Raw genomic sequence first — 11,545 nt, forward strand, 5'->3', positions numbered from 1 at the left:
ACCTCCAAGAAAAAGTTCGAATGATGACACAAGGAGACAAAACTATTCGTGAATATTTCAATGGGTTGTCCGAACTTTGGGAAGAACTTTCCCTTTTAGAACCAAAGTGGCATTATGCCGAAGACATCGAGCTTCGGCAGAAACAACTCGATGCTGAACATTTTTACCAGTTTATCACTGGATTAAGGCCGGAATTTGAAACCACTAAATCGGCCCTACTTCATCGGGGGAAAATTCCTTCTATTGTTGAAACTATTGAAGAGTTAACAATGGAAGAAAATCGTCTCCGGAAAGGTTCTTTAAAAATTGAAGATGATTCCGTTTTAGCCGTGTCTAGACCAGGGAATCATGTTCGATCATATAGGCCTCCTCACTTTAACCGACAAAATGGTGACTATGATAAGAAGAAAGTTATTTGTCATCACTGTCATGAACCGGGACACTACAGGCCACAATGTCCCAAACTTAAGGAGCTGAGAGAAAAAAGAGTTGCAATTGCTGGATCGGAGCCTAAAGATCAGGATGCACCAGTTTCCCTGGCCCAACTAATGGAGATTCTTCAGCCTCTCATCAAAGGTGCATCTTCCTCATCTGAAGCTTCAACCGGCGCAGCAGCCTCATCCTTTTCTGATCTAGGTAAAATTTCTTGGCTTCTTGACTCTGGTGCATCTTTTCATATGACCCCAAATAATCAAAGTCTATCCAAATGTGTTAAAAATAAAACAAGTGTGTCAAAGGTCTTTACTGCTGATGGGACTTCTCTTGAAATAGAAGGAATAGGAAATTTTGAAAAAAATTATAAAACAAAAATTTTTTTTATTCCAGAAATTAGACATGTTCCCAAATTAAATTTAAATCTTTTATCTGTATCTCAAATTTCTGATTATGGGTGTAATATTTCTTTTTCTTCTCATGGTTGTTGGGTACAGGATCGTCAGTCAGGCAAGCTGATTGGGGAAGGCCATAGAGAAGAAGGACTCTATTACATGGATTTTTTGGAAATGCCGAAGAAAGCTTTTTGTTATAATATTCAAAAAATAGAGTTGGAACTGTGGCATAAGAGACTTGGTCACCCACATATAGCCAAAATCCAACATTTTCCAAATCTAGAAAAATTTTGTAACTCTGAATCATTTGATTGTAAAGATTGTATTCTCGGCAAAATGAAAATATTACCATTTCAGAACAGAACCTTTTTCTCTTCAAGACCACTTGAATTAATACACTCGGATGTTTGGGGTCCTGCACCAGTAATTTCTAAAGGAGGATTTGTTTACTATGTTATTTCTGTCGATGATTTCTCCCGACATACGTGGATGTACTTTCTCAAACATAAGTCTGAAGTATTTTCATACTTTCAAACTTTTCATAATATGGTTAAAAACAAATTTCAAAATGATATTACTATTTTTCGCACAGATTCAGGGGGAGAGTTTTTATCCACAGATTTTCAAAATGATCTTAAATTGCATGGCATCACACATCAAAGATCTTGTCCTTATACACCTCAACAAAATGGACTGGCAGAACGAAAACATCGCCATATTATAGAAACCACTAGAACTTTATTAATAGCAAATCAAGTCCCTAAAGACTTTTGGGCAGAAGCTGCCTTAACTGCCACCTATCTCATTAATAGGATGCCATCTTCTTCGTTACAAAATATCACTCCCATTGAAAAACTTATGAACATTTCTCCATACTACTCTAGATTAAGAATATTTGGGTGCAAATGTTTCTTATTTACTGACAAAAATGATAAACTTTCCCCTCGTACGATTTCCTGTGCCTTTTTAGGATATGCTGAAAACCAGAAAGGTTATAGATGTTTTGACTTCAAAAATAATAAACTATATGTGTCTAGAAATGTTTCCTTTCTTGAAAAGGAGAGCTTCTTTGATTTTAGAAAATTAAAAGACGTCACTGAGTACTCCTTTTTGCTAGATCTAACATCAACATCTGATGAATATGACCTTGATTGTAACTTTGATGATGATCCAAGAATTATTGATCTTAATGTTGAAAATGAAGAAGTTCATAGAGATACTAGTATTCAATATTCCAGGCGACAAGAGTCTAATACTCCATGTGCACTTGAGAAATATTCTAACATTCCAACTAGACAATCATCCCGAATCTCGAGGCCTCCAGAAAAGTTTGTATCATACGAGTCTTTCTCACCCACATATAGGGCAGTTATTGCATTAATTCACTCATATGAAGAACCATCCACATATTTTCAAGCAAAAAATGATATCAAATGGATAGAAGCCATGAAAGCTGAATTAGATGCACTTGAAAAGACTTCTACATGGAATATTCAAGATCTTCCTCAAGGGAAGAAAACTATAGGATGTCGATAGGTTTATAAAATTAAAACCAAGAGTGATGGTACTCTTGAAAGATATAAAGCTCGTTTAGTAGCCAAAGGTTATGCCCAAGAATATGGGATTGATTATGAAGAAACCTTTGCTCTGGTGGCTCGTATGACAACTGTCTGAACCTTAATTGCCTTAGCTTCTATCAAAAAATGATCTATTTTTCAAATAGATGTCAAAAATGCTTTTTAAAATGGAAGGCTAGTTGAAGAAGTATACATAGAACCCCCTCCTGGTCTAAGTATTCATAAGGGTAAAGTCCTTCGCTTAGAAAAAACTCTTTATGGACTTAAACAAGCACCAAAAGCTTGGTATGATAGGTTTAGTCGTGTTATGATTGATATTGGTTTTCAATTCTGTTTAACTGACACTGCTTTGTTTATTAAGAATTCTGATGCAGGGATCATTGTGCTTCTTCTCTATGTGGATGATATGATCATCACCGGAAGCGATAAACAGGGAGTTAAAACAATCAAAACACTTCTTAAATCTCATTTTGAAATGACTGATTTGGGCTTGTTGAGATATTTTTTAGGCATTGAAGTTGCTTATTCTCCTAAAGGATATTTATTATCTCAGACTAAATTTGCTTTTGATATTGTTTTCAGGTCTGGTATTACTGATGATAAGAAAGTTGACACTCCAGAAGTTGTTAATGTTAAAATGAAGATTGATGATGGAGAACTTCTTGCAGACCCTACTCCTTACAGACAGCTTGTCGGGGCACTTTCCTATCTATCCATTACCAGACCAGATATAGCACATGTTGTTCATACAGCAAGTCAATTATCAGATACATCAAGTCCTCTCTTTCACGAGGACTTTTCTTATCTTCCTCCTCTTCTCTTGATTTAATTGCATATACTGATGCTGATTGGGGAGGTGATCCCAATAACAGACACTCAACCACTGGCTTTTGTGTCTTTTTAGGGGAATCATTAATCTCGTGGAGGTGTAAAAAACAGCAGAAGGTATCTCTCTCATCCACCGAAGCTAAATACAGAGTCATGGCAACCACGACCATGGAAGTAGTTTGGCTCCGACGACTGCTTGCTGACATGGGAGCTAAAGCAACAAAGGCTTCACAAATGTGTTGTGACAACAAAAGTGCGATCTACATTGCCAGTAACAGAACATTCCACGAACGCACCAAACACATCGAAATGGATTGTCACTACGTCAGAGAGGAATATCTACACGGGATAATTGATCTGCCATATGTCACTTCAGAATATCAGTTAGCAGACTTCTTTACAAAGCCTCTCGCTGCTCCCCGATTTCACTTTCTCTTAAACAAACTTTCGCTCATTGTACCGTAAGTTTGAGGGAGAGTGTTAAAATGTAAAACTGTACATATATGTATATATAATAATATTATATTATTATATATATAAATACATTTTTCATTTCTTTCTTTTCTGTAATTTTTTCCTTTATTTTTATTTTTTGTCTTTATGTCATCTAGTTCAGTTTGAACTAGAATGACTGTTGCTAGTCAAGTCCTGTCCAGACTTGACTAGCAATAGAGCTGTTGGACTGACACATTCCAACAGCTCTAAATAGAGCTGTTGGACTGTGCCCAACAGCTCTATTGAGTCCTCTTTCAGCTGTGTATATAAAGGGGTGCAGCCCCTCTTGTATTTTATTCCAATGCTTCTTAAGCAATTGGTTTTTCATATCGATAAAGAATACATTTTTATTTCTATTTTGTTTCCAGTTATACCCTTTTTAAGGGTTATGCTTTAGTGTCATTCTTGACACTTGCCCTTGTTAATCTAAGCTCGTGTTTCGAAGATCCCCATTTCATTTCAGACTTTACTTTCTACCCGTCGAAGTAGTTATTTTGTTTCCTTATTTAAGGAACTCTATTGATTGGCTTAGGACATGATGTTTAGTGATGATTCCAAATCTGGACCATTATGGATAATTTGATTTAATTCAATGAATGATGATTTGTATTTATTTCCTTATTGTGGTTTGATTAGTGGATGGTTTGGTAAAGCATGGCAATCCCGATTGAATGTTTCCATTGTATTTGTGTTAAAAAAAATCTAAAATCGAGTTGTAAATTGGGGGTGATACCGTAAAGGGATACTAGGAAAGTGTCAAGAATATTAATTACAGCTCAAGAAATGGCCAGCTTCTAGATTATAAACCAGCATAAATAATCATTTGCCGACGTATGAGAATAATAGAAGCAGACACGATTCCAATTTTAAGTAAAAAGTTTCAATTATGACATGGCAGATCATTTTCATGAGCTTACCAAGAAGATAGTGGTAATACCTGAACAAGTGGATGCCGCAACAATTCAATAGAGAAATAATTAAGAAATGCTGAAATAGATCGAATAGCAAGACGTTGCACCTCAGCATCTGCACATTGCCATTTTTTCCTGTTGCCTGTCTCAGTTCTTTAAACACAAATGCACCATGTTAAACTGAAATCAAAGTTCATAGGTAGAAATAAATAAAAATAAAGCAAAACTAAAGAAAGTTATCGAACCAGAAATGACTTTCTTGTGAGAGATGAATTATATTAGCGACAATGGCATTTCTGTAATTTTTGTGATCAATCTGTAGCAGTAGTGTACATTTACAGCCAACTGGACATTATCTTTTGTATCAAGGGTATTTCTATCATTTACCCTAGAGGTCATTATGAGGAGGTTTTATAATGAGAATAGAAGTTACAAACTACTATGTTTTGGGACCTCTCCAAATCCCTCATGAAGCCTTCTTCTCTTCTCTCTTCTCAGTTTTTTCTCATTTGTTCTTCAATATCATGTGTTTCCTTGACATTCACAACAAAATAAGTTAACTACAGCAAAGAAATACAAATTTCAGACATGGTATCAGAGAAGCCAACACTAAGTGAACCACAAGATTCTTAAGAAGTTTAGCAGACAATAGTCAACACAGAATCTTTAAGAAAATCATCTAGATGGTGGCATCCCATAGATAGATGGGTAACATATGAAACATTTTCTACTAATTTTCAGGTATTAATTGAAAATCTTTTTTATAGTACTGAGCCTAGATCATATAGTGAAGAATGCAATAATCCAAGGTAGAGATTGAGGCCATGAACATAGAGATGCAGACATAGTGGTACATGGGAAGTAGTCAATCGCCCAAAGAACAAGAATGTTATGGGCAGCAATAAAGTTTGAGGCATATGGTAATATTGTATGATTTAAAATCAGGCTAAGTAGGAAGGCTACACATAGAATCATGGATATAACAAACTTCCAACCCCATTGTGAAGATCGGAACCATCAGTTTGGTACTTTGATTAGTTGTCACATATGGACAGAATTTGCATATAATGAAGGGGGCCTAAAAGTCCTACTATATGTTGATGACATAGTGATAACTATGAATGGTGAATATAAAATAACTTGTGTCAAGAATTTCTTCTATGTCACAAAGATACTCCATTTTGGCTTCAGTTCCATATCCCCTTATGTATTAGTTATATTGAAAACTTCGTAAAATTGGCCATATCACTGTATCTGCAAAAATATCCATGTGACATAGAATTTCTTGCAAGAACATTGTAAATGAAGGATTTGTGGCAGCTATTATACTTTCTTGGGATTGAGATGGATAGAGGAAGAGATAACTTGATGTTAACCCAGCATAAATATGCTCTTAAACTTCTCAAAGGACTGGTATGGCTGAATGTAAACCCACTAACTCTCACGGCTCTTGAAACTCATTTAGAGGGTTATGAGGGAGAGATATTATAATATCCCGAGCAATTTAGAAGAATAGGTGGATCACTCCAAATTCTTCATTTTTACAGATCTAACATAGTTCTTTTGGTAAATCAAGTTCTCAGTTCATGCACTCACCAAGGGTGCCTCATTTAGAGGCCGCAAAAAGAATACTTATATAAAATGGACATCGCTAGAGAGCCTTTCACATAAAAGATCGGCTTCTCATGTAGATTAATCATTCATTACTGTTGTACAATATTCAGATGTGATTATGCTACCAGCCCAAAAACCCGAAAATTTGTTTTGAGCTATTGTGTATATTTAGGTGATCACTGCTCACTTGGTATCACCAAGCAGCAGGAAGCAAATAACTTTGTCATAACTTATATTACATGCATTTAAAATTTTATTTTAGATATAATATTTAATTTTTGTTAATACTAGTGGCTAAAATTCTTTGCTCAAGAATTTGCTCTTAAAATAAAATTTATGTCATATCGTCTTAGATGAAAAACTCTGAATGTACATAGTCACACACACATGCACATATATAAATATAAGATGTACAATCATAACCCCCCGTCCTGATTTTGTAAAATTGTCAGGCCACACCTAGAAGGTCTATGTATATATGACATGGCTTATGATGTTAATCAGTGGACCGAACAGAAATAAAGGAAATCATTATTCTCATATATTAATTCGATGAAATCATTATATCTCTCTCCCCTCCACCTCTAAAGAGCCTATGCTTGTATAAAGGCCTCATCTTGGGACCCATACCCATTTTAATGTTAACAGTTTTCCTTCCTGTTTCTCTTTACATAGTCTTTTTTATTAGTATTTTCCTATTTTTCCTCATTAAGAAGTCGTTTATGTAGCATTGGAGAAAAACATATGTACAGTAGACTTGTTATTAGTATTTGCCTCTTTTCCTTTATTAAGAACTCATTTATGTAGCATTGGAGAAAAAACATGTACAATTGGAACTCCTTGATTCTTATCCACCATTTGCAGGTGGTTTCAGTTACCATCTTTCATATCATTAACATTTATTCCCCTCGAGCAGCAATGATGCCTTTAGTGTACCTTTTCCACTTATGATTCTTGCAGTTATTAGCATCACTCTTGTCCTTTTAATTGGTGTTTATTGAATCCACCACCTAATTTCCCACAGAGAAGTTAGGTTGCTAGGTTACTAAATCATGGTGTAAGCATTCAGCCTCAGCCTAGGACAGGGACCCTTCATCTTTATCAATGGTTACGGAAAAGTAATTGCACTTCTGGTCCTTCAAGTATCTTCTAAAATTCTTCTCTTTCACAGTAAAACCTTCTTCCAATCCCACCTTTATCCACAAGGATACTTTGAGAATAATCGTGGTAAAATTCTTTTTAAGGGAAATTTCTAAAATACCACCTAAAAGATGGGCATTAATCAAAAACACACCTAAGTTTTCTAGATTGTTAAAAACACGGCTACGTTTCTGTCAATTAATCAAAATCAAACTTTATGATGGTTTAACTTGGAAATCTATCAACCCAATTGTCGTTAAGACCTTAAATTGACATTTTTTACCCTTGATGTGTTCAAACCTCTCTCTCTCTCTCTCTCTCTCTCTCTCTCTCTCTCTCTCTCTCTCTCTCTCTCTCTCTCTCTCTCTCTCTCTCTCTCTCTCTCTCTCTCTCTCTCTCTCTCTCACACACACACACACACACAACCCCAAGAGACCGGAAATGGCTGTCGCTTTCTCCCCATTCTAATTGTCGATGGAGTTTCTTTGTTACTATCAAGTTTGTGTTTACATAAAAAATATGGGAAAAGAAGGGTAAGAGAAAATGTGGATGGTGATAGACAATAAAAAGTTCATGCTGGTGGTGATGGCATTGGAAGAACGTTAAAATGGTGATCAATGGGTTTCTGTGAGCAGAAGTAGGGGAATGAAATATCTATATGAGCAGTTGGCTGGCAAGAGTGATGGTGACAGTGAGGATGAAAGGGAAAGTGAAGATTGTTGAGGGGTGGGGGTGTTAGGTAGAGGCAAACGCTGTTAAAGAATGGAAAATTAGATGGTGGTGGTTCAAAAATAAGGGAAAAGATGCATAGAGACAATGGTAGATGATGGGAAAGGATGGAGAACACGGTGTTGGTTCAAAAGGAAGGCGAAGGCTTAGAGAGAGAGAAGGGTAAATATGTCATTAAAATAAGTTTGGTGGTGAGTTGGATGGTCTAAGACATTGGAGTTTTTTAATAAACCAAGATAGTTTTTAGGTGTGTTTTTTAAATTCTGAAAAAAAAAAATAGGTGCTTTTTGTTATTATTGCTCAAAAGTTTGTTGAGGATCAAGATAGTAGTGCCCACAAGGGACCTGAACACCTGGCAAGGTGGGTCAGCTTAATGTGTTTAAATTGAAGGACATAGTGAGTTGGATACCGGGGTGCACGCCCCTTCCGCAAGGCCAAATCCAATGGGGAACTGGACTACCTTCGATCGACAGCAGTGAGTGCTCTGTGGAGTTTTACACTGCGGACATCAAAACAGAGTCATGGTCATGCGGTAACTCTCAGTCCATAACAGGACACTTAAATCAAATTGCGGTTTCTCCCTGTTATGCAAAAAGAAAAAGATCAGGATGGCAGAGTTCAATAGTATGCAGTGGTCTAGCATCACATTAGCCATATCCAGTATAGCCAAAGATTCCAATAGCCATAGTATCTCTCTAAATGGATACCTTATGAGGCTAAAATATCACATAGACAATTTCTCACTTCTCTATTTTCATGTCTCAAGCCAAATTACCAATGCTAAATCTCGCTTCTTATCTATCATAAAGTTTGAAACGTTTAGATCCATTTCTATGGTAGGTCATCTTTCAAAACGAAATTCTAGAAGAAGGATACTAACCGGCCAAAGAAAAAACTCTGAAAACCTAGTTTCTTGCAATCATTTTAGTAATTTACAGGGTTCTCCTCTCAAAGCTATTATGTGAGGTTAAACATTCACTGAGTAACAGATTCACATTCATCCTAACTTACATATGAAAGAACGACCATGTATATTGTTCAAATCCAAACATTCATAACAGAACAAAAACCAACCATTCGAGTAGAGGTAAGTTAATTTTCAGCATTTATAAGACACCATTTTCACAGGAAACAACAAATTCCTATTAAAACATGTCACCATTTTCACAGGAAACAACAAATTCCTATTAAAACATGTCATTCGAGAAGAATCGTAACCATGGACTAAATGAAAGCACAAAACTAGGACACCTACTCGCCGTACAATTAATTCCATAATCTACATGTAATTTTCTCTCTTAAAAATGCCAGTTTGTGCCGTTCATCAATTAATCAGAATCGGAACCGATGTCAACGCATCTCTCAAAGATCACGGTTAAGGCAACGAAATACCTAAATCCAAGGCCGAGGGCATGTTGAAGGCGTTGATGGAGGGTATGGAAGTGATCATCGAGAGGCTGACCACCGCCACGACCACGCTTCCTTCTTCCACCGGGCTTTGACGAAGGCATGGGATCCAGAAGCAGTTCAAGGGCTTCAAGAACGGAAAAAACTTGGTTCGCTTCCCCTATGATGAACCAGGAAGGAATTTAAATGGAGGAATTCTGCTCGGTCGCCGGTCTCGACAGCGTTAGGGTTTTGCATCTTCTGCAACGCTGGGGATACCTAGAGTTTCTGTCGGAGATTTGGTTGGTGGGGATGGGGGGAATTTTTAAGTTGTATGGTTTCACTTTTTCCCACTGCTGTTTGAATAAATTACCTAATTGCCGCTTCCAACACGGGAGGTCGTTACAGAAGACGGGATCATGGTAGATCCGAATCGATTCTGAATGCTGGGCAACAGCTCCAGTTCCGAAGTTTACATTCTCATACGGATCAGGGAGTCTAAGCAGATGGATATTTGGTTAGCCGTGCAAATGGGATTGGATCTCTCATTTTTCATCCTATTTTTGACTTAATTGATATGGGTTTTGGATTTTTAGGTAAGACCCAAACTCTGAGCTTAATAAGGAGAAAGTCATGTTTTTACGTACGAGTAAAAAATTGAAAAGAGGGTCTTGCTCGATGAGTTTGCCCTGCTTCAATTCTGCAGGACCCAGGGCTTGTTATCGTTGAACTTCTTGGACAGGGACTTTGGCGTATATGAGTCCCACCAATATAATGACTTGAGCCTTTGTTAGCTACATCTGTCAATAGGTCAGGCCTTGCCGAACCTGATGGTGTTAGAGCCTGGATCTACTCAGGTACGTCCAATTAGTTATTCTAATTAGGTCCACAAGATCCAAGTAGTGTCGGGACAGTTCAGGTTTGAAACTTCGAAATCCATATCTGGATCTACTAAGAGATTGAACTGTGGTTGTCAACGGGTCGGGTCAGGGTTGATCCAGACCCACCCATAAAACTAATTACCAGGTTCAGGTTTTTTTGGGTCACGAAAATAGAATCTAAAATTGAGACCTGCATAATTTTAGAAAATTATTATTATTATTATTATTATTATTATTATTATTATTATTATTATTATTATTATTATTGATGTTGTTGTTGTTGTCATATATTATACTTGGGTCGAGTTGAGAACCCCCACAAAAATCATGACCCAAACCCATCCTGCATATTGCTCAAGTCGACCCCAATAATATTCAAGTTTGAGCTTTCCATGACCATACCTGAGAATTTGGGTTCGTGTGGGGAACCTAATACAAACCAAACCTGTTGACGACCTTAGATTGAACTAAAGTCCTTGAATTTTTCACATTTAAGATATTTTCAAGAAAAAAATTTTACTAGGTTTTATTATTCATGTCTAAATCTGGTTTTTTATATGACCTTATCTCATTCAGATAGGGTTGACCTGGATCCAAAGACCCAATCATCTAGGACAATTGGCTTGGTGGGGCCCACATAGGGAGGTGTCACCTTATTTTTGCCCTTGATAAAGGTGCATGAAACCCTCTTAAAGAAGGGGTTGTGAGGATGTTAAGAGTAGAAAAAAGGGTGGGATAAGGAGTTTGGTTATTTATAGAGATCAAGATTTTAGAAATAGCTTAGTCAACTTAGAGTCCAAGGAAGCCTAACTAAAATTAGAAGATTTTAAATATTTTATAAAAACTATGAATGAATTAACGAGGGCCTCATGTGCATATATAAAGGTCATGTATTTATTTTTTGGAGCAGGAATGAAATTTGATAGTTCATTTTATTTCTCTCTTTCTCTTTAAATTCTTTCATCTCTCTCTTTCTCTTCCCTATCTCACGTCTCTCCTTCTCTGTCTCTCTCTAATTATCATCATCTTCTCTTTTTGTTTGGCTACCTGAACATTCATAGATCATGATAAGTTCTTATTGAATAGTGGTATCAGAGTGAAAGTTTTCATAATGGTTCAAGATCTAACCAAGAAGCTTGAAATCTGCATCATGTTGA

General features: G+C 36.6%; 1 protein-coding gene across 2 annotated transcripts in view; it reads right to left on the reverse strand.

Moving 5' to 3' along the window:
* LOC149822623 (BTB/POZ domain-containing protein) overlaps window positions 1–9,769 on the reverse strand; it is a 51,319-nt gene extending 41,550 nt beyond the window's left edge. For both annotated transcript variants that reach the window (XM_089981678.1, XM_089981679.1), the window contains exons 1-2: window positions 9,514–9,769; window positions 4,665–4,791 (exon numbers count right to left, since the gene is read on the reverse strand). In XM_089981678.1, coding sequence (XP_089837804.1) covers window positions 4,665–4,791; window positions 9,514–9,632 — 246 coding nt within the window. In that variant the 5' untranslated portion in view covers window positions 9,633–9,769. The remainder of the gene's footprint in view (window positions 1–4,664; window positions 4,792–9,513) is intronic.
* Between the last annotated feature and the right edge of the window lie 1,776 nt (window positions 9,770–11,545).

Source organism: Nuphar pumila, chromosome 11 (genome assembly GCF_984573655.1).
Source record: "Nuphar pumila chromosome 11, dmNupPumi1.hap1.1, whole genome shotgun sequence".
Classification (NCBI taxonomy): Eukaryota; Viridiplantae; Streptophyta; class Magnoliopsida; order Nymphaeales; family Nymphaeaceae; genus Nuphar; species Nuphar pumila.